General features: G+C 45.6%; 2 protein-coding genes across 2 annotated transcripts in view; both read right to left on the bottom strand.

Annotated features, from left to right (window-relative positions):
- The window catches only part of smpdl3a (sphingomyelin phosphodiesterase acid like 3A), a 62,354-nt gene extending 44,676 nt beyond the window's left edge, over positions 1-17,678 (bottom strand). The window contains exon 1 of the mRNA XM_038799717.1: positions 17,516-17,678. Coding sequence (XP_038655645.1) covers positions 17,516-17,633 — 118 coding nt within the window. The 5' untranslated portion in view covers positions 17,634-17,678. The remainder of the gene's footprint in view (positions 1-17,515) is intronic.
- Positions 17,679-19,195: 1,517 nt separating this feature from the next.
- fabp7b (fatty acid binding protein 7, brain, b) lies at positions 19,196-20,797 on the bottom strand. Its single transcript, XM_038799719.1, has 4 exons — positions 20,581-20,797; positions 20,091-20,263; positions 19,696-19,797; positions 19,196-19,590 (listed from the first exon to the last, which is right to left on the bottom strand). The coding sequence occupies exons 1-4, from the start codon at positions 20,651-20,653 to the stop codon at positions 19,540-19,542; spliced, it is 399 nt and encodes a 132-aa protein (XP_038655647.1). The 5' UTR covers positions 20,654-20,797; the 3' UTR covers positions 19,196-19,539.
- Positions 20,798-27,286: the final 6,489 nt, after the last annotated feature.

Here is a 27,286-nt window from a genome sequence, read left to right as displayed (position 1 = left end):
AATCTTGGACCCCTCCCTGTGCAGCTGGATCCTTGACTTCCTCACCAATCTGTCAGGATAGGCAACAGCACCTCCTCCACAATTGTCCTCAACACCGGGGCCCTGCAAGGATGTGTGCTCTGTCCTCTGCTGTACTCCCTCTGCGTGGCAAGATTTAACACCAACTCAATCTATAAGTTTGCGGATGATACGACTGTGGTGGGCTGTATCTCAAACCACGACGAATCAGACTACGGAAGGCAGATCAATCACTTGGTTGCATGGTGTACCAAAAACAACCTCTCTCTAAATATTGGAAAGACCAAGGAACTGATCATCGACTTCAGGAAGCGCAGAACGACAAACACTCCCGTCTGCATCAATGGCTCCGATGTGGAGATGGTCGATTGCGTTACGTTCCTGGGGGTCATCATCGCCAACAGCGACGGTCCACGGGTGCTCCATAGAGAGCATCCTATCCGGCTGCAGCTTGGATGGTGTGGCAACTGCTTGGTCCAAGATCGCAAGAAACTGCAGAGTGTGGTGAACTCAGCCCAAGCATCGCACCAGTTTGCCACCCCCACATTGATTCTGTTTACACCACCTGCTGCCTCAGGAAGGCGGACAGCATTATCAGAGACGCTGCCCACCCAGGCATTGCCTTCTTCCAGACCCTTCCATCAGGCAGAAGGTACAGAAGTCTGAAGACCCTCACATCCAAACATCAGAACAGCTTGTTCCCCACAGCTACAAGACTTATCAATGACTCCGCCCTCGGACTGACCTGTTCACTGTAAGAACATTATTCACGATGCCCTATGCTGCTCTTGCTCATGTATTTGCTTTGTTTGGCCCCTTGTTCCACACTGTAACCAATTAGTGTTTATCGATGTACCATTTGCCAATGTACTATGTTGATTAGTCATTTTGTCTACTATGTACGTACTGTATACGTTCCCTCGGCTGCAGAAAAATGTTTTTCACTGTACTTCGGTACTTGTGACAATGAATCAAATCAAATCAATCAAGATTAAGACATTCTAAAATCCGATATCAAATTCAAAAGAAACTTCATGGACAAAAATGTTGAACTCATGACTGCAAATAATTGTTGAGCCAGCTAGCAGAGATGCATTTAAAGGAAAGTTGAGTAAACACATGAGGAAAGAAATGGAGTGTCATGCTGCTAGAGTTGGATGAAGAGATTGTAGGAGACTTATGTGGAGCGGTTGTTAACATTATATACATTTGTTAAAATGCAAAAATAACAAAAACACCAGCTATCCCCTTCCCCACTTCACCGGCCAACACCCCAATAATGCCACAAAACACCTCCCCATCAACCACCCACCTCCCTTTAGCAGCTGACGGTAACCAACTCTTAAAGTGCAGAATAAACAGACCCCCATCTCTTGTGGAAGCCTTCAATCGCTCCTCTCAAAGCAAACTTAACCTTCTCCAAATACAGAAACTCCATCAGGTCCCCAAGCCATACCGAGGCACAGGGCAGAGAGGTTTATGTTCACCACAACAGGTCCCGACTGCGGGTAATCGGCGAGGCGAAGACTAAAATATCTGCCGCCACTCCCATCTGCAGCTCCGGCAGATCTGATACCCCAAATATGGCCCCAGGGGACTGGACTCCACATCCACATGCAAGATGGCCGACATGGTGCTGAAAAACGTTCCCGAAAATTTCTCCACCTTCGGGCAGGATCAGAACATATGTTAAATCAGGGGTGGGCAAACTACGGCCCACCAAAGGTCTTTATGCGGCCCACCAAGATCAAGTCATAAAAAAAAAAAATGTTTTTTTTTTAAATTTTTTATATATTTTTTTATAAGGTTAATGGGGGGGGGGCTGTTGGGTTACTGGTATAGGGTGAATACGTTGACTTGAGTAGGGTGATCATTGCTCGACACAACATCGAGGGCCGAAGGGCCTGTTCTGTGCTGTACTGTTCTATGTTCTATGTTCTATATGAGGCGCCCAGAATCATAACCGGGTGAAGCGCCATTTTTGAAAAGTAGAGAAAAAGAGGGTTAAAGGCAGGATGCCGCCGGGGGAAGCGCTGAGGTATATGCCGCACGCTAATTGGTTACAACCGGGACTATTAATTAATATACTATGCGGCCCTTTAAAATTGTGAATTTCTGAATGTGGCCCTTGCACGGAAAAGTTTGCCCACCCCTGTGTTAAATGGTTATCCGGACCTCTTCCACACCGTTCGCAAATGTCCTCCACCACCTCAAAGAAGCGTCTCATCTTCAACCTTGTCAGGTGCACCCTGTGCACCACCTTTAACTGTATTAACCCTGGCCTCGCACACGAGATTGATGCATTCACCCTCCGCAACACCTCACACTGCAATCCCTCCTCCAGCTTCTCCTCTCACTTGGCCTTAACCCCCTCCAGCGACGCCACATGCTCCTCCAAAATCTTCCCATAAATTGCTGAGATGACCCCTCCCTACAACCCCATCACCGACAACACTCCCCCCAAAAACAAGGACGATGGTATTACCAGAAACCTTTGGGAAATCTTCCTTGCAAAGTCTCACACCTGCATATACCTAAAGGCGTCTTCCCGCGGAATCCCAAACTTCTCAAAACTCGCAAACCGCCCTTCCAAAAATACTTCCCTTCATTTCCATCACCCCCGCTCCCCCCAACCCTGAAACCTAGCATCCAGCCACGTCGGCTCAAACATATGATTTTCTCGACAGGCATCAGCTTTGACCCCGTCCCCAACTTAAAATGCTGTCAAAATAGCCTCCATATCTTCTGCGTGGCTACCACCACCGGACTACCTGAGCATTACCCTGGGGCAAGCGGTGCTGCCAGTGCCCACAAACTCGATACCCTACAAGAGCCTGCCTCCAACCTCACCCACATTGCCTCCGGCACCCTACCCCTGCCCCACACCTTTTCGTCGTTCGCCAATCAATAATAATACAAATGTTTTAGAAGAGCCAAACCGCCTAATTGTCACCCTCTCTGAAGCACCGTCTTCCGAATGCTCGCTACCTTACCTGCCCATAAAAAAGGTAAATTCAAGCATTCTACCATCCCTTATAAAATGCCAATGGCAAAAATATTGGTAAGCACTGGAATAAAATAAAAACCATGGCAAGATATTCATCTTTACCGCCTGCACCCGGCCCGCCAATGATAAGGGAAGGATACCCACATCGACAAATCCACTCGAACCCTATCCATCAGGCTGGTAAAATTCAACATGCGGAGGGGGCTCAGTCCCAAGCCACCTGCACCCCCAAACACCTGTAGTCGCCACACGAAACTGCAATCCCCCCATTCCCCGCAAGTCTGCCCTTACTCCTGGAGAAGAAACCAAAAAGCTCTTTTCCAAATTCAGTTTATATCCCAAAAAAGCCCCAAACCTCTTGAGTAGCAATGTTATATCCCCCACCATGGGACCCGGGTTAAATATAGCAAAATGTCATCAGCATACACTCTCCCACCTTACTATCGCCATCCACTTTTACCTCAGTGTAATGGCCAAAGGCTCTATCGCCAACACAAACAAGGGACACTGCTGTCTCGTTCCCCTTTGCAACTGAAAATATTCCGAATTCACCTCATTCATAAGCACACTCGCCTTAGGCTCCTTATGTAACAACTTAACCCATAAATACTCCAACACACAAACAAGTAACTCTGGTCTACTCGACCAAACACCTTCTCCGCATGCTGTGCCATCACCGGTTCCCCACCTTCAGATTGGGTTAGCACCACATTTAACAAATGCCTACCCTTTACAAATCCCGTCTGATCCTCTCCAGTTACCGTTGGAAGGCACTTTTCCAACCTGAGCGGCAACACCTTAGAGAGAATAGAGTCATAGAACAGTACAGCACAGAATAGGCCCTTCGGCCCTCAATGTTGTGCCGAGCCATGATCACCCTACTCAAACCCACGTATCCACCCTATACCCGTAACCCAACAACCCCCCCCTTAACCTTACTTTTATTAGGACACTACGGGCAATTTATCACGGCCAATCCACCTAACCCGCACATCTTTGGACTGTGGGAGGAAACCGGAGCACCCGGAGGAAACCCACACACACAGGGGGAGGACATGCAGACTCCACACAGACAGTGACCCAGCCGGGAATCGAACCTGGGACCCTGGAGCTGTGAAGCATTTATGCTAACCACCATGCTACCCTGCTGCCCATATCTTGGCATCCACTTAGGGCAGCACGGTAGCATAGTGGTTCGCACAATTGCTTCACAGCTCCAGGATCCCAGGTTCGATTCCCAGCTTGGGTCACTGTCTGTGCGGAGTCAGCACGTTCTCCCTGTGTGTGCGTGGGTTTACTCCGGGTGTTCCGGTTTCTTCCCACAATCCAAAGATGTCTGGGTTAGGTTGATTGGCCATGCTAAATTGCCCTTAGTGTCCAAAATTGCCCTTAGTGTTGGGTGGGGCTACTGGATTATGGGGATAGGGTGGAGGTGTGGACCTTGGGTAGGGTCCTCTTTCCAAGAACCGGTGCAGACTTGATGGGCCGAATGGCCTCCTCCTGAACTATAAATTCTATGATTTAGCAGAGATATTAGCCAATAGGTCTCACTCTCCACCGTTCCTTATCCCTTTTTAACAATGGGGAAATAGATGCCTGTCCCATCGTCTTCCATAGCGCCCCCTTAGCCACCGCATCATGAAACATCTCCACCAGCAACAGCGCCAACCTATCCAGAAATGTTTTTTAGAATCCCACTGGAAAACCATTAGGCCCTGGTGCTTTACTCGTCTGCATCTTCCCCAATATCCTTCCAAACCTCCTCAATCACCACTGGCTCTTTCAACCCTGCCCGTTCTTCCTCTCCGACGAGGACACTCCAGCTCCCGCCTGCCCCAAAAAACATACCTCATATCTGACTCAACCCCCGGTGGCTCCAACATATACAACCTTTTACAAACCTCTTTCAATGCCCTGCTCACCTGCTCCAACGTCACTGTCAGCCCCTTTTTCCCATCCCAGTCTCTCACGAGGCCACCTGCTGCTGGAGCTGAGCTACCAACAAGTGAATGGCCTTCTACCCGCATTCATAAACTACCCCGTCGCCAGCCTCAACTGACATCCCACTGTCCTTGTAGACAAAGGTCAAACCGTGCCTGCAGTTCCCTCCTACTGACCAAAGGTTCCGGAATGGGATCTTCCGCATAGTTCCCATTAACTTCCAAGATTTCATCGACCAGCTGCTGCCGCTCCTCTCTTGCCTCCCTGTTCATCTGTGCTTTAAATGAGATGATCTCACCCCTGACTACTGCCTTCAGCGCCTCCCAAACCACTGACAGTGAGACCATTCTTATTGAACGCCACATAATCATCAACGACTTTCCCATCCTTGCACAAAAGCTCGGATCTGCGAGCAGCCCCACATCTAACCTCCCTGCCACCTCTGTACAGGTCCCTTCTCAAGGACCACATTCACCAAATGTAGAGCATGATCTGAAATGACAATCGCCAAGTATTCTACTTTCCACAACCCCGCCAACAATGACCTCCCCATTATAAAGAAATGAATCCTCGAATATACATTATGCACTTGCAAAAAAAAGGAATACACTCTATCCCCTGGATGTAAGAACCACCTGCTACCCCCATCTAGAACATAGAACATAGAACATAGAACGATACAGCGCAGTACAGGCCCTTCGGCCCTCGATGTTGCACCGACATGGAAAAAAAAAACTAAAGGCCATCTAACTACACTATGCCCTTATCATCCATATGCTTATCCAATAAATTTTTAAATGCCCTCAATGTTGGCGAGTTCACTACTGTTGCAGGTAGGGCATTCCACGGCCTCACCACTCTTTGCGTAAAAAACCCACCTCTGACCTCTGTCCTATATCTATTACCCCTCAATTTAAGGCTATGTCCCCTCGTGCTAGCCACCTCCATCCGCGGGAGAAGGCTCTCGCTTTCCACCCTATCTAACCCTCTGATCATTTTGTATGCCTCTATTAAGTCACCTCTTAACCTTCTTCTCTCTAACGAAAACAACCTCAAGTCCATCAGCCTTTCCTCATAAGATTTTCCCTCCATACCAGGCAACATCCTGGTAAATCTCCTCTGCACCCGTTCCAAAGCTTCCACGTCCTTCCTATAATGAGGCGACCAGAACTGTACGCAATACTCCAAATGCGGCCGTACCAGAGTTTGGTACAGCTGCATCATGACCTCATGGCTCCGGAACTCAATCCCTCTACCAATAAAGGCCAACACACCATAGGCCTTCTTCACAACCCTATCAACCTGGGTGGCAACTTTCAGGGATCTATGTACATGGACACCGAGATCCCTCTGCTCATCCACACTACCAAGAATTTTACCATTAGCCAAATATTCCGCATGCCTGTTATTCTTTCCAAAGTGAATCACCTCACACTTCTCCACATTAAACTCCATTTGCCACCTCTCAGCCCAGCTCTGCAGCTTATCTATGTCCCTCTGTAACCTGCAACATCCTTCCGCACTGTCTACAACTCCACCGACTTTAGTGTCGTCTGCAAATTTACTCACCCATCCTTCTGCGCCCTCCTCTAGGTCATTTATAAAAATGACAAACAGCAACGGCCCCAGAACAGATCCTTGTGGTACGCCACTCGTAACTGAACTCCATTCTGAACATTTCCCATCAACTACCACTCTCTGTCTTCTTTCAACTAGCCAATTTCTGATCCACATCTCTAAATCACCCTCAATCCCCAGCCTCCGTATTTTCTGCAATAGCCGACCGTGGGGAACCTTATCAAACGCTTTACTGAAATCCATATACACCACATCAACTGCTCTACCCTCGTCTACCTGTTCAGTCACCTTCTCAAAGAACTCGATAAGGTTTGTGAGGCATGACCTACCCTTCACAAAACCATGCTGACTATCCCTAATCATATTATTCCTATCTAGATGATTATAAATCGTATCTTTTATAATCCTCTCCAAGACTTTACCCACCACAGACGTTAGGCTCACCGGCCTATAGTTACCGGGGTTATCTCTACTCCCCTTCTTGAACAAAGGGACCACATTTGCTATCCTCCAGTCCTCTGGCACTATTCCTGTAGCCAATGATGACCTAAAAATCAAAGCCAAAGGCTCAGCAATCTCTTCCCTGGCTTCCCAGAGAATCCTAGGATAAATCCCATCCGGCCCCGGGGACTTATCTATTTTCACCTTGTCCAGAATTGCCAACACTTCTTCCCTACGCACCTCAATGCCATCTATTCTAATAGCCTGGGTCTCAGCATTCTCCTCCACAATATTATCTTTTTCTTGAGTGAATACTGACGAAAAGTATTCATTTAGTATCTCGCTTATCTCCTCAGCCTCCACACACAACTTCCCACCACTGTCCTTGACTGGCCCTACTCTTACCCTAGTCATTCTTTTATTCCTGACATACCTATAGAAAGCTTTTGGGTTTTCCTTGATCCTACCTGCCAAAGACTTCTCATGTCCCCTCCTTGCTCGTCTCAGCTCTCTCTTTAGATCCTTCCTCGCTTCCTTGTAACTATCAAGCGCCCCAACTGAAACTTCACGCCTCATCTTCACATAGGCCTCCTTCTTCCTCTTAACAAGAGATTCCACTTCTTTGGTAAACCACGGTTCCCTCGCTCGACCCCTTCCTCCCTGCCTGATTGGTACGTACTTATCAAGAACATGCAATAGCTGTTCCTTGAACAAGCTCCACATATCCAGTGTGCCCAACCCTTGCAGCCTACTTCTCCAACCAACACATCCTAAGTCATGTCTAATGGCATCATAATTGCCCTTCCCCCAGCTATAACTCTTGCCCTGCGGGGTATACTTATCCCTTTCCATCACTAACGTAAAGGTCACCGAATTGTGGTCACTGTTTCCAAAGTGCTCACCTACCTCCAGATCTAACACCTGGCCTGGTTCATTACCCAAAACCAAATCCAAAGTGGCCTCACCTCTTGTTGGCCTGTCAACATATTGTGTCAGAAAACCCTCCTGCACACATTGTACAAAGAACGACCCATCCAATGTACTCGAACTATATCTTTTCCAGTCAATATTAGGAAAGTTAAAGTCTCCCATAACAACTACCCTGTTACTTTCGCTCTTTTCCAGAATCATCTTCGCCATCCTTTCCTCTACATCTCTAGAACTATTAGGTGGCCTATAGAAAACTCCCAACAGGGTGACCTCTCCTTTCCTGTTTCTAACCTCAGCCCATACTACCTCGGAAGAAGAGTCCCCATCTTGCATCCTTTCTACCACCGTAATACTGTCCTTGACTAGCAGCGCCACACCTCCCCCTCTTTTGCCCCCTTCTCTGACCTTACTAAAGCACCTAAACCCCGGAACCTGCAACAACCATTCCTGTCCCTGCTCTATCCATGTCTCTGAAATGGCCACAACATCGAAGTCCCAGGTACCAACCCATGCTGCCAGTTCCCCTACCTTATTTCGTATACTCCTGGCATTGAAATAGACACACTTCAAACCACAGACCTGAACACTGCCGCCCTCCTGCGAAGTCAAAACTGTGCTCCTGACCTCTCTACTCTCAATCTCTCGCACCCCAAAACTACAATCCAGGTTCCCATGCCCCTGCTGAATTAGTTTAAACCCCCCCAAAGAGTACTAACAAATCTCCCCCCCAGGATATTGGTGCCCCTCAGGTTCAGATGTAGACCATCCTGTCTATAGAGGTCCCACCTTCCCCAGAAAGAGCCCCAGTTATCCAGAAATCTGAATCCCTCCCGCCTGCACCATCCCTGTAGCCACGTGTTTAATTGCTCTCTCTCCCTATTCCTCATCTCACTATCACGTGGCACGGGCAACAACCCAGAGATAACAACTCTGTTTGTTCTCGCTCTGAGCTTCCATCCTAGCTCCCTAAAGGCCTGCCTGACATCATTGTCCCCTTTCCTACCTATGTCGTTAGTGCCAATGTGGACTACGACTTGGGGCTGCTCCCCCTCCCCCTTAAGGACCCGGAAAACACGATCCGAGACATCACGTACCCTTGCACCTGGGAGGCAACATACCAAACGTGAGTCTCTCTCGCTCCCACAAAATCTCCTATCTGTGCCCCTGACTATTGAGTCCCCAATTACTAATGTTCTACTCCTTTCCCCCCTTCCCTTCTGAGCAACAGGGACAGACTCCGTGCCAGAGGCCCGTACCCCATGGCTTACCCCTGGTAAGTCGTCCCCCCCACAAGTATCCAAAACGGTATACTTGTTACTCAGGGGAACGACCGCAGGGGGTCCCTGCACTGACTGCTTCTTCCCAGTCCCTCTTACAGTTACCCATCTATCTCCAGTCTTTGGTGTAACTACTTCCCTGAAGCTCCTATCTATGACCCCCTCTGCCTCCCGAATGATCCGAAGTTCATCCAGCTCAAGCTCCAGGTCCCTAACACGGTTTTTGAGGAGCTGGAGTTGGGTGCACTTCCCACAGATGAAATCAGCAGGGACACTGACGGCTTCCCTCACCTCAAACATTCTGCAGGAGGAGCATTGTACTGCCTTCCCTGACATCCCCTCTAGATTAAAAAAAAACAAGAAAAAGAAAAAGAAAGGAAGAGCTTACCTGATATTACCTCAAACCCTGATCCCGCTGAAAGGTAAGCAAATTTAAAGGCACTCACTCACCTTCACGACAGGCCCCTGCTCCCGCTTCCCAACCACCGTGGGGTGGGGGGGTTGGTTAGAGGAGGAGGTAGGGTGGGAAACACTCACAAAGTGTTTCTGGTTTAACTGTCACTTGCCAACAGCCCCTCCACAAACCACCTTCAACTTATGCTGACCGCACTGCACGTATGCAAATTTCCCCAGAACAGCTGATCAGTAGCTCTGCTCTGCTGCCCTCTGCTGGTTGCTTGCCTTTACTCAAACTCCTTGGGTCTTCTTCGCAGGTTCACCTTCAACTTAGGCTGACCGCACTGCACGTATGCAAATTTCCCCAGAACAGCTGATCAGGAGCTCTGCTCTGCTGCCCTCTGCTGGTTGCTTGCCTTTACTCAAACTCCTTGGGTCTTCTTCGCAGGTTCACCTTCAACTTAGGCTGACCGCACTGCACGTATGCAAATTTCCCCAGAACAGCTGATCAGGAGCTCTGCTCTGCTGCCCTCTGCTGGTTGCTTGCCTTTACTCAAACTCCTTGGGTCTTCTTCGCAGGTTCACCTTCAACTTAGGCTGACCGCACTGCACGTATGCAAATTTCCCCAGAACAGCTGATCAGTAGCTCTGCTCTGCTGCCCTCTGCTGGTTGCTTGCCTTTACTCAAACTCCTTGGGTCTTCTTCGCAGGTTCACCTTCAACTTAGGCTGACCGCACTGCACGTATGCAAATTTCCCCAGAACAGCTGATCAGGAGCTCTGCTCTGCTGCCCTCTGCTGTCAAAACCTTCATGCCCCCGAAGGTGTCAACGAGCATGGCTTAGACCAATCTATCTTCAGATGCAACACAATGTTTAAGCCTCCACGTAAAATTAACTGATGCGTATCCAGACTTGGTATTGCAGCCAACGTCCTCTTCATAAACCCAATATCATCCCACCTCAGGGCATACACGCTAATCAACATCAGCAACCTCCCCTCCAACGCACCCATTACGATAACATATCTACCCCCCTGATCTGCCACCTCCTTCTCCATCTGAAACCTAACTCTCTTACCCCCAAGATCCGCTATCCCCTGGGCCCTGCTAGCAAAGCCCAAGTGGAACACCTAACTCACCCAATCCTTCCAAAACCCAACCTGGTCCTTCACCTTCAAATCGGTCTCCTGCAACAGCACCACGTTGGCTCTGAAGCTCTTTAAATGCAAGAAAACTCTCACCTGCTTCACCAGTCCACCCAACCCTACACGTTCCACATTACCATTCGGACAGGGGTCTCTCACCTTCACCCCCCCATCAGTCATGATCCCGGCCCCACCATCCGAGCGGGACCAAGCCCTGCCCCTAGTCACCGTCAACCAGCTACCACTCTCCTGCCTCCCAGAAACCGCCCGCCCACCCCAACACATCATCTGTAAGTAATGATCCTTGGAGTTATGCATAACTCTCAACTTCGCCGGTTAGACCAAACCACACATTACTTTTATATAGCTCTGCCTTCACCGTTAAAGGCCGCCTGCCATTTTGCCAGCTCGACCATGACGTTTCAGTATATACAAACACCGCTGCCTTCCCACCTCACCTCTCATTTCATCTTGGCCCATCTCAGCACCTTCTCCTTCATCCGATATGTGAAAACAGACTATCACTGCTTTTCATCCCATATTCTTCCGTTGGGCTTGTGACATCTTCTAATTACTACATCCTTGCTGGAGACCGTTCACAGAACATTTCCCTCAAAAACTGGGTGAAAAGGTCCAAAATATGAGAACTCTGGCGAGAGCCTCCCAATGTGCGACTCCACCTACATGTCGTCACCGGAAGTGCTGGCAATTCTATATAACTGTCTCTTATGAACTTATTTTATGTTATCTCTGTTTAAACTTTCATGCACCCATCTTTCCCATTGCTACAGGTGCTTTCAAAGGATTCTGTTCCAGTTTTGCAGCTGAGCACTTCTTTTCCAGTTAGTAGCTTTCAAGAAATTGATTGAATTTTTTGAATATGTGATCAGGTGTGTAGATGACGGTAGTGTAGTTGATGTAGTTTACATGGATTTCAGCAAAGCCTTTGACAAGGTCCCACATGGGAGACTTATAAAGGCAAATGCACATGGGACACAGGGTAACTTGATAAGGTGGATTCAAAGCCGGCTTAGCTATAGAAGAGGGTGATGACAGACGGCTGCTTTCGTGATAGGAAGCCAGTGTCCAGTGGTGTAACACAGGGATCTGTACTTGGTCCCCTATTGTTTGTCATTTATATAAATAATGTAGATGACTATGTGGTGGGTAGGATCAGTAAGTTTGTGGATGACACAAAGTTTGGCCGGATGGTTAACAGTGAGGTTGAGTGTCTTGGATTACAGGACGATATAGAGGGGATGGCCAAATAGGCAGAAAGGTAGCTGATGGAATTTAACCCTGAAAAGTGTGAGGTGATACACTTTGGAAGGAATAATGTGACAAGGAAGTATTCAATGAAAGACATGACACTGGGACGTTCTGAGGAACACAGTGACGTTGGCATGTTTGTCCATAGATCTCTGAAGACAGAAGGGCAGCTTAATAGGTGGTGAAAAAGCGTATGGGACACCTGCCTTTATCAATCAAGGCATATATTACAAAAGCAGGGAGTCAAGTTGAAGTTGTATAGAACTTTGGTAAAGCCACAGCTGGAGTACTGTGTGCAATTCTGGTCGCCACATTATAGGAAGGATGTGATTGCATTGGAGGGGGTGCAGAGGCAATTCACCAGGATGTTGTCTGCGATGGAACATCCAGAGAGCTTGGATAGGCTTGGGTTGTTTTACTGGAGCAGAGAAGATTGAGAGGCAACCTGACTGAGGTGTACAAGATTATGATGGGCATGGACAAGGTGGTTCGGGATCAGTTGTTCCCCTTAGTTGAAGGATCAGATACTAGTTCAAGGTCAGGATGTTTTGGGGGATTTGAGGAAAACCTTTTTACCCAGGGGGTGGTGACGGTCTGGAATGCACTAAGTGGGATGGTGGTAGAGGTGGGTTGCCTCACATATTTTTAAAAGTACCTGGATGAGCACTTGGCATGTCATAACATTCAAGGCTATGGGCCAAGTGCTAACAAATGGGATTAGATAGTCAGGTCAGGTGTTTTTCATGTGTCGGTGCAGACTTGATGGCCGAAGGGCCTCGTCTATGCTGTATTATTCTGTGATTTTCTGAAAACCTCAATTCATTACAACTGGGATATTCTATTCAAACCTATTGACATTCAGATATTTCTGCAACTCCTGTTTTATACGCAACCTTTATCTTCTTTCTAACCTCTCCTTTTCCCCTATCACAACCATTTTGGCACATTTTACATATATACTTTTATAGAATCAGATATGTTCACAGCATAGGAGGATGCCATTCAGCCTGTAGTGTCTGTGCTAGCTCTTAGCTCGACGTATCAAAATATTAACCCCATTGCCTATGCTCTCCCCACAGGCCACAGTCTTCTTCCGCTTCAGTTAACCATCATTCACTTAAAATAAATGTAAAGCAATGCCGGCTGAAAAGCATTCTCTCTGCATAAAATTTAGCTCTCTGCTTAAAATTCTCCTGACCTTCCTCTCAGTGGAGATTTTAAATTCATTATTGACTCCACAATTGGAGGAAATAGTCCTTCCCTATTCACCCTAACACGAGCTACGTTATTATTTTTAAATCCCCTGGAAAATCGTGGTCCAGTTGTGACATTCCCAGTATTTCCTTGCAATCAGATTCCCTTCCCTGGCATCATATTGGTGAATCTACTCATTTTATTTATCATGCATTTAATGATTTGGTTAATAAACTGTGGCCCAATCACTGTGTTGTATAAACTTACAATTTCAGATATCCTATTGATGACCGAGGGTTACTGTGAATAGGTATGGAGTCCAGTGGAGTGTAATAAAGCGAAAGCTACGTGTGGCTGATGAGGAATTTTAATGCAACATTTTTAAACGGGATGCACCGGCCTAAAACTGCACTCACAATTTGTACCTTCAACTTTGGATTTCCGTTCAAATATCCATCCCTTTTTTCTTGTTTCCTACGTTGTCAGGCACACTTCTTGCAATTGCTGACTTAAAAAGTGATAGAAGGACCTATTTTCCTGGCACCTATACGCAGTAGCCACTTAGTTAGTGGTGCTTCACTTGTTTGTCTGTTATAGAGATAGTTCTTTCACAAGAATTTGAAGAAAAGCCAGGTTGCTGAGCAACTGTCCTGTGTATTCTAATTATGTTAGGTTCAATTCACTTCTCGGCAAGCAAGTTTTTCTTCTTTTGATCGGTAAGGAGTAGAAATGTCTTACATCCAGAAATACTCTCACTTCCACAAAGGTCACTAAAAATTGTGAATTATTCTATTTTAAAAACCTATAAAATGGACCAAAACAAGTGTCAGAAATGAAGTGACAGAAATTTTCTGTGGAAGGTTCTTCTCGACCACTCCACTCTTCACAGTATTCCGGTCTAAAGTTATGTATCAATGTTGAAGTGAAAGAGTGAGGTAATTCTGTGCCTTTATAAAGGGCAGCACGGTAGCATTGTGGATAGCACAATGGCTTCACAGCTCCAGGGTCCCAGGTTTGATTCCGGCTTGGGTCACTGTCTGTGCGGAGTCTGCACATCCTCCCCGTGTGTGCGTGGGTTTCCTCCGGGTGCTCCGGTTTCCTCCCACAGTCCAAAGATGTGCAAGTTAGGTGGATTGGCCATGATAAATTGCCCTTAGTGACCAAAATTGCCCTTAGTGTTGGGTGGGGTTACTGGGTTATGGGGATAGGGTGGAGGTGTTGACCTTGGGTAGGGTGCTCTTTCCAAGAGCCGGTGCAGGCTCGATGGGCCGAATGGCCTCCTTCTGCACTGTAAATTCTATGAAAAAAAAAATCGCTAGTGTGACTGCACTTAGAATACTGAATCCAATCATGGATCGGATATTAAATGGATAAAGAAGAGAGCAACCGGAGGAATTCTGATGAGTTATTGTGCCGATGGAATATATTCTCATTGGAAAAGTGGAGAATGGGATGTGTGGAGGTGTTTTGATTATTGCCAAAATTCTAAAGGAGCAAGATCTATCGTTTTGAAACTGAAGTCTGTGGGCCTAAAGAGAGTTCTCAGGAGTCCATAAAATGATATGAATAGGAACCATTGCTGCAATGGTGTGGGTCCGGTGCATGCTGCCAGCCAAATGAGTTACTGGCAATGTCACAATGGTAGAAATGTCACAATGACACACACCAGGCAACATTTCAGTGATACTTTAGCACTGACCAGCCAATAAAAAAGGAGGGGGGGGGGGGAGAAATAACCTAAATAACAGGGGGCTGAGTGACAAGTCAGCAGGGGGTGGAGGTTTACATCTGGAAGAGTGTTATTTTACCTAAACCAATTCTCATTCCAGGAAGAAGTGTGCTGTAGTGACGTTTACAACAGACATGTCTGTGAACCTGTAATATTATATTTTTGCTTCAGCGTAAAGGCAATATTTCTTCAACAATTATATCAATGTTCACTGTTTCTCACAGCACCAGCAAAATGACATGCAAGTCCTTTGGCAAGCCACTAATGAAGTTTACATTAATAAATGTAAATGGGCAAAATGTTTAGTGTGTTATGACACTGAAGAGGGGTGTCTGTGATTTGAAATCAAATTGAAAAGGATTCCTTTAACCAAATAAGTTTGTACGTGGTAGCTTTTGGCATTTTTCACCTGGCAATTAATTTGTTCTAAAATTGCCACAACAATAAACAATTCTGGAGTATCATCCAGAGATTGTGAGGGTGATGCGAGAGCAACAACTCAGGCAGAAATTGAAAAAGAATGAGATTTGAGTCAGAAAGGAAGCAGCAAATCACAAGGAAACTTACATTATGATTCAGGTTGTGTATTGAGATAAGAATCTCAGATAAGTGAACATTCTTAAGTTGTTTTTAAAGTCTTATATTATTTCTGATAAGAATATTGGTCTAATAAATAGAGACATGGCAAGAGACCTTTGTTCCTTGGAATGAACATTCTGCTCCATGTGGGAACTGCAAGACAATGTTTGTGCGTGAGCAGTATAATGCATCCAGTGGTGGATGGAAGATTTCTACAAATTATTACCTCGCAACTAAAGGACATGCAGGCTTGGAGGGAATGAGCGACTGTGACTGCAGCCTTGTCCATGGCACCACAGGTCACTGAGCTGCAGTAGTGGGAAGTAAGAAAGATTTGGAAAACAATACTCATGAAGGATTCCATAGTCAGGAAAACAGACAGGCTCCTATAATTCCTGGATCATATTTTACTTCACTCACAAGAGTCAAAGACGTTACTGAGTAGCTTCAGGGCAGTCTGAGTGGGAAGGATGAACAGCCAGAGGTCAGGGCAGCATCGACATAGGTAGAAAGAGGGATTAGCACTTTATTTATTCTTTCGTGAAATGTAGGTCATCATTTTGTTGCCCAGCCCTAATTCCATTGAAAGTAAGCATCAACCACTGCCATGGGTCTACAGTCATGTGTAGGTCAGACCAGGTAAGGATGGCAGATTTCTTTCTCTAAAGGGCATTAGTGCACCAAGCGGGTTTTTATGACAATCGATAGTTTCACCATTACCGAGAGACTAGCTTTCAATTCCAGATTTATTAATTGAATTTCAATTCCACCAGCTGCCACGGTGAGATTTGAACCTGTGTCCCCAGAGCAATAGTCTGGGCCTCTGCATTATTAATCCACTGACATTAATATTACTCCACAATCTCCCCAACAATTTATATACCATGACCTTCAACTTGCTGGCATGCCTGTTATGTGGCACCTTATCAAAGGCCTTTTGGAAGTTAATGTACACCACCTCAACCAATTACATTCGTCAATCCCCTCTGTTACCTCATCAAAATAATAAACCTAGGGAACTTTGCCTTAACCAATCTGTGCTTTTCTTGAATTAACCCACACTTGTCTGATTGTTGATTTCGACCCAGATTATCGTTTCCAAAAGCATTCCCACCACCAAGGCTAAACTGATTGGCCTGCAATTGCTGCTTTTGTCCTTGCATTCCTTTTTTTGAACATGGATTTAACATTTGCAATTCTCCAGTCCTCCGGCACCACCCTCATATCAAGGGAGGATCGGAAGATTATGGCCAATAGCATGGTAATTCCCAGCAACATGAGAAAATTATTTTCTTCCAAAGGGATTGGTTGGAATAAAAAATGGCACCGCTTGAGCATGCGGTGGAGGTAGATTCAATAGTGGCATATGGAAAGGAATTATTTGTTTGCCTTAGGGAAAGTAAGTGTAGGACTATGAGCAAAGGGTGGAGGGACGGAAGGAGCGGGGTTGCTGTCTCAGGCAGCAGGTCTGAAAGCGAATGCTAGGCAGCATTCCCTGTCAGTGTGTGATTGTCCCTCTCCAAACTGCTGTGCGTCACTCAACTACATTGGGCACACCTCCTTCCCACTGTTATTATATCCGGATCAGCCACTAAACAACAAACCTTTCTCACAGAGTTGCTGTCTGAGATAGAAACCGGTTTCGTCCAGATAATTACAGCAACAACTTCTCGGGATATTTTGTAACAAATCGGACTGCAACCCGCAAATGATCGACTTGTTCCAAAACAAAAAAGGTCATCTTATCTCTGCAGCGACGTTATATTCCAAAACATAAAATGTCAGCAAATGCTCTCCCAGCATGACTTTAGATCCAAACAATTGCAGCAATAGGTATAGCTTGATTATTTGATCATTGCTTTTCGAGACACAATAAATCAGCAATGAGTGTGAACGGAGTAAAAGGGAGGGGGGAGGGGAGGGATGAGACCCCAGCTCAGGCAAAGCGCCTTCACTCCAGCAGCTAAATACTTCCTCTGTTCCTTTAACTTCCAGGACAGAGGTAACTCACCAGCAGCCCTGCCTCCGACCCTTTTCCGATGCAAGGCAGCGGTGAAAGCAGAAGCATTTGGAATGAAGGCACACAAGCTGGAGAAGCAGAGACACACCACTGCCACCCTCGCTTCCATCGCTGCCTCAGCAGAGCTGAGCGACCTCACGTCACTGACGTCCACTCTCTGATACGCTCATTGAGCAAGTGGGAGAGTTTTCACCGAGTTCCCAGTGTTCCTGCCCCGCTAGCATCTAACAGTGTTCACATTGAGGAAACATTGACAGTCAAAAAAAGGACTTGCGAGTCCACCCCGGTCATTGTAATTCTTAAACAGTGAATGCAGATACCTAACTACATTCTGCACTCTTACAAATCTGCCAGAGCTTTTCCTTTTCCTCCTGATTTTGAATTTGGTACATACAAAACCCACTCGTAATGCATAACTAAAGGAGTAGGTTGTTCCTCTAATGTGTGTCGAAGCAGTGCAACATTTGTTTTAAATTCATTTGAAGTAAACTGCAGCTGCTTAAATAATCAGCCGGTTGCACTCCACAGGTTCAGTTCACTGGTTTTGAGGGGACTTTTTTTCAAAACACCACTTGTATTGCCCTATTATGTATTTTCTTTTATTTCCTTTTCTTTTCATGCACTTAATGATCTGTTTGAGCTGCTGACAGAAAAATACTTTTCACTGTACCTCGGTACACCTGACAATAAACAAAATCCAAATCCAAAAATGTATTCGGAATTGCCGTGTTAATCTTTTTTTAAAACATCGATTGAGGACATGCTGCATTTCCAGTAGTGTAGATTGAAAATTCCCGCCACATAAAAGTGTTCTCCAGTTGCAATGCTTCCACCCAGATCACAGTAAGAAGTCTTACAATACCAGGTTAAAGTCCAACAGGTTTGTTTCCGAGCAGTGCTTCCAAAGCTAGTGATTTGAAACAAACCTGTTGGACTTTAACCTGGTGTTGTAAGACTTCTTACTGTGCTCACCCCAGTCCAATGCCGGAATCTCCACATCATGTCCACCCAGAGAGCAGTGACCCAGACCAAACAGGGCGGAAAGCTAGAAGAAAGTTCTCTCTGTCTTTCTGCAAAGCAAATTTGAAGCATGACTTTCTCGCATGCATTGGAATTCCTATAGTTTCTGGGAACAATGTTCGGTCGTCTACAGCATATTTCATAAACGTCAGAGTCCATCATCAATCCTTAATATTTTTCAAGGACAAATAAGGATACTGCCAATTTTATATTACGGGTCATTTTTTTAAATTAACGTGGAACAATTTCTTAATCAACCTTTAAAAGGTATTACTATTCTGCCAATAGTTTGTCAAATAATAAATCATCTTTAAATAAACACGTGTTCTGCTCCCACTCTGACTATTGTATTGAATGGGGTTGACTGTGGACCCAGTCAGACTATTTTACACAAATGTAGCAAACAGGCCTTTGAAGTTCGCCGGAGGGGACGCAGGAATCAGCCGAATGACAGACACAATAAACATATAGACTCGTGTATTTAAATGCAACACTCGTGAAACCTACTGCACGAAAATGAAGCTACAACACCCAGTTTAAAAAATAACTTTTGGATAGTCAAAACTACGCCAGGAGGTGATTTGACGACCCGATCAATATCTGATATTGAAGCAAACCCACCGTTGACATAAGAAACACCACCACTGCCAGTTCCAGAGCAACACTTTTATTCACCGTTTCAACTTGTCATTGTGACTAAAAGACAGGCTTTCCACAGCTGAACTCCGTTTTATAAAAAATAAAAAGGTGGATAAGTGATGTACAGATATTACAAAATGGTTATTCTGTTAAGCTTTACAACATAAAATGCAGTATTTCGGATTTTGTTACAAAAGAGGTTGGAGGGTTCGTCCCCCTCCTCCAGTGGAAATCCCTGCAAGTTACAGAACTGCAAGAGGAAGAACCGCTCCAGATTTCAAATACTGTCATTGAGTCCAATAAATCGGACCCGATTACTCTGACAGGGGAGCACGGAACTCCCTCCCCACGGAACGTTATGCCTTCTCGTAGGTACGAACGGCAACAATATCGTCAAATGTGAGAGTCTGTTTGAACACAAAAAGAATTCAATAAGACAACTAAAGCCACGCGCGCGCGCACACACACAGCAAGAGCAAAACACTAGGAAATGTCACTGCAGGTTAACATACCATAACCATTTTGCCATCCTTAATCTCTCTGGCGAAAGTGGTTTCCTTTCCATCCCATTTCTGGACGTGGACAAGCTTATCGCCGTTCAAAGTCACCGTTGTCTGTTGACACCAAAATACCAATTACCGACTGGTAAACCTTTTAGTTAAATGGACAAGGCCTTTTCTAAAGAATGGACAAGGCCACCCATTGCCAACCGCCACAGTTGTTAATGTAACTGGAAATATTCCAGTTTAGAGAACACACTTCTCCGTATAACGGTGCAATGGGCAATATTTCAGCTCGGTGCCACCTAATCTGGGTGGGTGGGGTAAAGAAAACGCAGAGAGCAAGTCCCACTCACTCCCCATCCTAATAGAAACACAGAATGGCCACAGTCACTTTCTCAACTTACTTTGCAGTTTCGGTCATCTGGCGTGGTCTCGTCAAACTCTTCCCCAAGTTTGAAACTGATTTCGGTATTTTTAAAGGTACTCTGGGTCTTTAGCACCACCTTATCCTCCTCTTTACTGATAATAATGGTCGGTTTGGTCACATTCCCAACTTGGCGAGTAGCGAAACTCACACCTGCCAAAAAGACACAACTTGCAGGAGTTGCTGCTCTTTGGGCAAAGACAGAGACTGAAATTACGGCTAGCCTCACTAAAAAAATCACCAGAAATGTTTAGCTTGAACAACATCAAGACATATGTAACAATATCAATACATACCCGCAGCTTAGCTCCTAAAATCTGGACCACTTTGCACTGTAATCAAAGTCTAAACGCATTTATTTCAAGCACACGTCTCCACAAGATTTAGCCATCCTTTTTGGCTCTGCCTGCAGATATAAGATTTAGATTGAACCTCCAGCTATTTAAGCGGGTTACCAATGCGCTGCTTACCCAAAGCTTTCATGTATGCATCGAAATTATCGCTTTCAATCAGCTTCCAGGTTCCAACAAAAGTATCGACCATGGTGACGGTTCTGGAGATTGGAGAAAGGACGAGATTTGGCGTTGGAATGGGAACTGACTGACGGTGAAACTGCAAAGCCCGTGGGCCAGTGTGGGATGTGAGCCCCTAAATACAGTCCCCTGGGGGGAGGAGCTGTGGGCGGGCCGGAGCCAAGAGCGGATAAGACAAATTGCCTTTCATCGGATGTGATTGAAACGATAAAAAGTTTCACAAAAGGGAATTCAAGGGGGGGAAAGTAGCAAAGAACAGTGAAAAGAACAAAACGCTGGAAATAGCGAGGCTGTAATTAAAACAGAGATGAAGTTCTGTTCACTATTTTGTCTCCGTTGCGTTTACGAATCTTTCCATCTGTCGCCGCCAGAATCTTTACAGTTCACTAGTCACCGTTTTGAGTGGAAAATGAAGCGATGTAAACTTTTCTGCCCAAGCAGGGAAATCTCTGCTTTATCCGTGCACATTGGGGCACTGTTCCCGTTCGCAAATCTGAGTGGGGCTGGCATTAAAGACCTGCTCCACATTTCCAAAGACTATGTGATGTAGTTGTTCCCTAAGAGTAACAATGGTATTTAATTCGGTTTAATTTAAATGCAGTGTTATACATTCGCAAAGATTGAATAAGATTGAATGTTTGTGTACAAGGTTCTTTTTCTATAATTGAAAGGAGCGTATCTTAGGCAATTGTGATAAATCCAGTCTGGGGACGGAATGAATGAGAGAGAGAGAGAGAGAGAGTCCTGGACAGTTGTGGCCAGTACAAGCGACACCTATTGTTCAATTTAAAGAAAACACTAAGATCGGAGGAAAGGGCCGCCTGGGAGTGAGTGATAATGCTCACGGCCAGTTTCTTATTCGAATGCATCTACTTTATATTTATTGCATACTGTAGGCAGAATTTCTCAGCAGTAGTTACTGTCCACGATAGCTGGGATCGTTTCCACGAGCAGCAGAGCCACAGAGTGAACGGGAGATGGGAAGGAGATGAATCATAATGAAGGAAGAAAGGGATAATACTAAAATGAAAGAAAAGAATGAAAGGGAGGTGGTGAAATGAAAGTCGCTATAGTCCTCGAGGGTTTCTCTCCCCTTTGAGCGAGAGAGCTGACTGGTGGTGATTTAAACTGAGGGTCACCACACCTTAGGCGAAGGGCAAGTTTAAGAAGGTGAGGCCTTCATGGATAACCTTGGCGGGTACGGGAATTGAACCCGCGCTGCTGGTGTCGCTCTGCATCACAAACCAGCCGTCCAGCCAACTGAGGCGAGGGGTTTGCAGAAACAGGGCCAGGCCAGTTTAGGGGGAAATTGTGCAAACCTGGCAGATTACAATAATCTGTGACAGTTCGATCAGGCTCTATTTGCAGCTATTAGTTCCTTAGCCTTCACTGGGAGGCGGAGGGGTTTCCATTCACCCCACAGAATTTGCTGTGTGGGTAGCTAGCCTATGTCACAATGAGGGGGAGGACTCTGGAAATACAGGTGGGTCAATGCTCTGGGGGCTGCTGAGGTTCATGCACCACCCGCTTTTGTTTCATCATATGTCTCTGATCAGAGATTGTAGGTTACTGTAATAAAAACAAAATACTCTGGATGCTGAAAATCTGAAATAAAAACAAAATGCTGGACAAGCTCAGCAAGTCTGGCAGCATCTGTGAAGAGAGAAACAGAATTAACATTTCGAGTCAATAAGATTTCTTCAGAACTGAAGAGGGATATAAATGTAATGAATTATATAGTTGGAGAGGGGGTGGAGGTTTGCAGAATAGGAGGTCAGGGAAAGGTCAGAGCTAAGGAGGGATGGACGAATATGTCATGGACACATGATAAAGGGGGTGTTAACGGTGACATTAAGGACTAAAGAAGTGTTAATTGTGGACTGAAGTAAGGTAGCAGAACATATAAATGGGAGAACAAAGTCACTGCTCAGTGAAAGGAACACAGTAAGAAGTCTTACACCACCAGGTTAAAGTCCAACAGGTTTGTTTCAAACACTAGCTTTCAGAGCACTGCTCTTTCCTCAGGTGAATGAAGAGGTCTTGGAGCAGTGCTCCAAAAGCTAGTGTTTTAAACAAACCTGTTGGACTTTAACCTGATGTTGCAAGACTTCTTACTGTGCTCACCCCAGTCCAAAGCCGGCATCTCCACATCAGTGAAAGGAAGATGGTCCTATGAAGGAGGCAGTGGGCATTGGGACAAACCAAGAAAAAAACCCAAAAAGAGGGGTCAAGGTGGAGGGGGAAGTTCATAGTCTAAAGTTGTTGAACTCAATGTTGTGTGCAGGAGGCTGTAACATGTCTAATTGGAAGATGATAAGTTAGAGTGTTGATTTTAATGTCTTCCAAAAGGCTGAAATAGTGCTTCACACCTGGAAGACAGTGGTAAGCAAAAAAGGTACAGCATGGACATCTGATGCTAGCAAGATCCCGAGAAATACTCTTCTTCAAACTAGTGTCTCCCAGCTGGGAGAGCAGACAGCACCACAGTTTATCATCTCACCTGAAAGCCAACGCATCCAACAGTGCAGTGCTCTTTCAGCCTAGATTCGTATGTTCCAAGATCTGGAGTTGGACTTGAACCCACAATGTTGTGACTCACAGTCAGGAATGCTGCCAACTAAGGTGCATAAAGTACTGACATTTGGCATGTAGGTACATACATGCACCAAGGGAAGCACACATACTAATAGAAAAGAAAAAAAACGTGGATGCAGGAAATTCAAAATAAAAATAAAAAATACTGGAAATACTCAGCAGGTCTGGCAGCATCTGTGAAGAGAAACCGTTTGTAAGTTCAGATGCACAAGTGCCAGTGTGCAGGTGTGTGCATCTTCAATGCAGCTTCACCAGCTTGGTCTCACCTTTGATACGCCTCCTCCAGATAGACACTATTTGTCTCTTCACATCCGCTGCCAGAATTGCTGAATGTTTCCAGTATTTTCTGTTTTTATTGAAATACACACTTTATCGGTTTTGATTAAAATAACGAATGTACTAAAAGCGTGGCGCATTCACACAATATTCTGGTATTCTTGGAATTAACAATAATGAGCTATTGTGGGTGGCAGGTTACGTAGGTTGACCTATTTAAGGATGATTCAGCAGAGCTGGCATATGAGAGGGAAGGAAGATGTGCACATGGTTATATGTGCAATGGCCAGGCATGATAGTCTCCAGTGTATTAGTATAGCACATGTGTCAGGCAGCCTGGTATCATCTTCATCTTCTGCTGCTGCTCCTTAAATGCATCACAACATCACTGCAGGAGTTCCTCAGGGTAGTGCCCTAGGCCCAACCATCTTCAGCTGCTTCATCAGTGACCTTCTTTCCATCACACGGTAAGAAGTGGGGCCTGCATGACTGCACAATGTTCAGCACCATTCATGACTTCTCTGAAGCTGTCCATTTCCAAATGCAACATGACCTGGACAATAGGCACGTAACATTCGCGCCACACAGTTGCCAGGGAATAACCATCTCCAAAAAGAGATAATCTAACCATTGCCCCTTGACATTCAATGGCACTACCTTCACTGAATCCCTCAGTATCAAATTCCTGTAGGTTACCATTGACCAGAAACTGAACATATAAATACTGTGGTTACAAGAGCAAGTCAGAGGCTAAGAATCCTGGAGTAAGTAGCTCGCCTCCTGATTCCCAAAGCCTGTCCACCATCTACAATCATAGAATCATAGAATTTACAGTGTAGAAGGAAACCATTCGGCCCATTGAGTCTGCACTGGCCCTTGGCAACAGCACCCTACCTAAGGTCACACCTTCACCCTATCGCCGTAACCCCACAAGGCACAATTCAAGAGTGGAATTGAATACTGTTGCTCGTTCTGGGTGAGCGTGCTTAACACTCAATTTGGCTCTGTTTCATTACTTAGCTCTGGAGTCGCCAGGTATCGTTAAGATACCGCCACAAGTTTCAAAGTTAAGTTCAAAACAATAAAACCATACACCAATTAGTAAGTTCAAACAACTGAGTTTATTATAATACAATTATAATACTACCCATGCACACACTAAGAGGATTAAACTATTCCTACCGCTAAATAAACTAATACTTATCTCAAAGGGAACTGCCGGATCAGGGGACAAGGCCTCTTGCTCTGCTCTGGTCTGCAGACTTCAGGTTGGTATGGGTTAAAAGGGGTCAGGAGTGTCTATCTCTGATAGCGATCGTTGTGAGACTTACTTGCTGGCGGCTGCTGTCCCAAACCTCTCCTCTCTCTCGTTCAAGGTCTTCTTGGCAAAGCTGGTCGAAATGCTGGTCCAGAGAGGAGGGCTGGTTAAGGAGAATGAACTAAGTGTGGGACCTGCCTTTTATAGGTCCCAGGGATCCGCGCCCCTTTGGGTGGACCCCTTTACCTGCTTGGAATCGATTGGGTCTCTTCCCAATCGATATGTTTGAATCCCCCCAATACTGAGGCTGTTCCTTGGCTACTGGGCGGGCTTTCAGGTGCTTTGTGTTCGGACCCCACTGGTGCCGGGGTGTCTGGTTTCTCATACACTGTTGCAATCACTTCCCCATTTGTGTCCATTGTCCCTGGGATCATTCCATTACTATGTTAACGATGCCGGAGATTGCCTCATTAGTATGCGGAATGTTCGTTTTGGTGCTGTCTGCTCTCTTAGCAAACAGAATCCACATTTGCTTGGTGCAGCCTGCTGGTGCTGCAAACATTGTCCATTTTAACCTGTAAGCTTTGCGTTCCTCCATTTTGTATTTAGGGAATGGCCAACTTCGGTGGCTACAATACTCACCTGGGTGAGTGCAGCTCCAACAACTTGCCTGGATGAGTGCAGCTCCAACAACACTCAAGAAGCTCAACACCATCCAGGCCACAGGAGCCCTTTTGATTGACACCCCTTCCACAAGCAATCACTACCTCCACCACCAGCACACATTAGCAGCCTTGTGTACTATCTACAAGTTATATTTCAGGAGCTCACCATGGCTCCTGAGAACCTTGCAAACCCATGGGAACTACCATCTAGAAGGACAAGGGCAGCAGATAAATGGGAACATCACCACCTGGAAGTTACCATTCAAGCCACTCACCATCCTGACTTGAAAATATATCACCGTTCCTTCACTTTTGCTGGGTCAAAATCATGGAACTCCCTCCCTAACAGCACTGTGAGTTTAGCTAGATCACATGACTGCAGCGGTTCAAGAAGGCAGCTCACCACCACCTTCTCAAGTGTAATTAGGGTGGGCAATAAATGCTGTCTTAAGCAGTGATACCCATACCCCGAAAATGAATATTTTATGAAAGGTTGTACATTGTAGTCAGTGGATTTTAATTAGTAATTGAACCGTGAAAGCCGAGTATACTATTAAGTAGCTGTCAAAATCGTCAGGAACAACTTGTTCACTAAGGTGGATTGCAGTTAAGAGAGGTCGTTAAATGAAGAATTATTCACCAAATTGGCATTAAGCTTCTTTCGTAGTGTTAGCAGGCAATTTAATTGTCAATCTCTCAGTAATCCTCCATGTGGCTGTCCTGAGCATGCCCTTCAACACTTTACCAAGACACGATGAATGACATTGCAGTTGAAGACCCCATCTGTACCTCCTTAACGCCCAAAGTATTCATCCAAAATCACTTCATAAAAGTTTAACACATCCACGGAGTTGATCCTCCCTTGTAATCCAAATTATTTTCTGGTCAGTATGCAACAGCTGGAGGTGAAATAAAGCAAGTCTCCTGTGATGTGTACGCGACTGCATGAAGTCTATATTTGGGCATCCTTAATGAAATGAAAATCGCTTATTGTCACAAGTAGGCTTCAAATGAAGTTACTGTGAAAAGCCCCTAGTCGCCACATTCCGGCGCCTGTTCGGGGAGACTGGTACAGGAATCGAACCTTGCTGCTGGCCTGCGTTGGTCTGCTTTATAAGCCAGCAATTTAGCCCAGTGTGCTAAACCAGCCCCTAATAATGACAGGTGTAAAAATGCCCCAGGTTTTGATGGGTTCTCATTTGTAACCCTCTCCTGAACTTGTCTTCCTCATCTAAGGCACAGAGAAATAACTACAGGAAAGTGTTGTCACTTTCCTTCCACACAAGAAATTGGCCCTAATTATACTGATCTAGTCACTTCCCGTATCTCTTCACCCCCATTCCCTTCATCTACCTATCCAATCTTATCTTGAATATTGATTTTTGTTTCTGAATCATCCACTAGCCTCTCCTTCCTGGGAAGAAATAAATGTTTTAAAAAGTAAAAGTAAAGTCGCCGTAGTCTCAGATGACCATAGCCTTCTTTCCCCTTTGAGGGGGAGAGCTGACTGGGGGTGATTTAACCTGAGGATTACCACACCTCAGGCGAGGGGCAAAGTTGAGAAAGCGGGGCCTTCATGAATAACCTCAGACAGTACAGAAATTGAACCTGTGCAGTTAGTCTCACTCTGCCATCCAGCCAACCGAGCTAAGTGTAGCATTTGCAGCTACATTCTCACTCAGGTTATTTTGTTTGGAGGCTTCATAATGGATATCCCTGTTGCCATTCAGAAACAGGCGAGCACCTCATTAGCCCATACAAATCAGGGCACAATATGGCAATAATATCCTGGTGAAGTTTAATGACCATTGTCACCAGAGTGTGCACCATACATCCTCTGCAGTTTCAT

The sequence above is a fragment of the Scyliorhinus canicula genome, chromosome 6, assembly GCF_902713615.1.
Source record: "Scyliorhinus canicula chromosome 6, sScyCan1.1, whole genome shotgun sequence".
Lineage (NCBI taxonomy): Eukaryota > Metazoa > Chordata > Chondrichthyes > Carcharhiniformes > Scyliorhinidae > Scyliorhinus > Scyliorhinus canicula.
This window is presented reverse-complemented; position numbering and strand designations above follow the sequence as displayed.

What these genes read in the sequence shown, in the direction of transcription:
- fabp7b (XM_038799719.1), bottom strand. Translation starts at nt 20,653, where the DNA reads ATGGTCGATACTTTTGTTGGAACCTGGAAGCTGATTGAAAGCGATAAT. An exon ending in TGCATACATGAAAGCTTTGG is followed by an intron (nt 20,264 to 20,580) that starts GTAAGCAGCGCA and finishes TCTTTTTGGCAG; the next exon opens with GTGTGAGTTTCGCTACTCGC. An exon ending in CAGATGACCGAAACTGCAAA is followed by an intron (nt 19,798 to 20,090) that starts GTAAGTTGAGAA and finishes TGGTGTCAACAG; the next exon opens with ACAACGGTGACTTTGAACGG.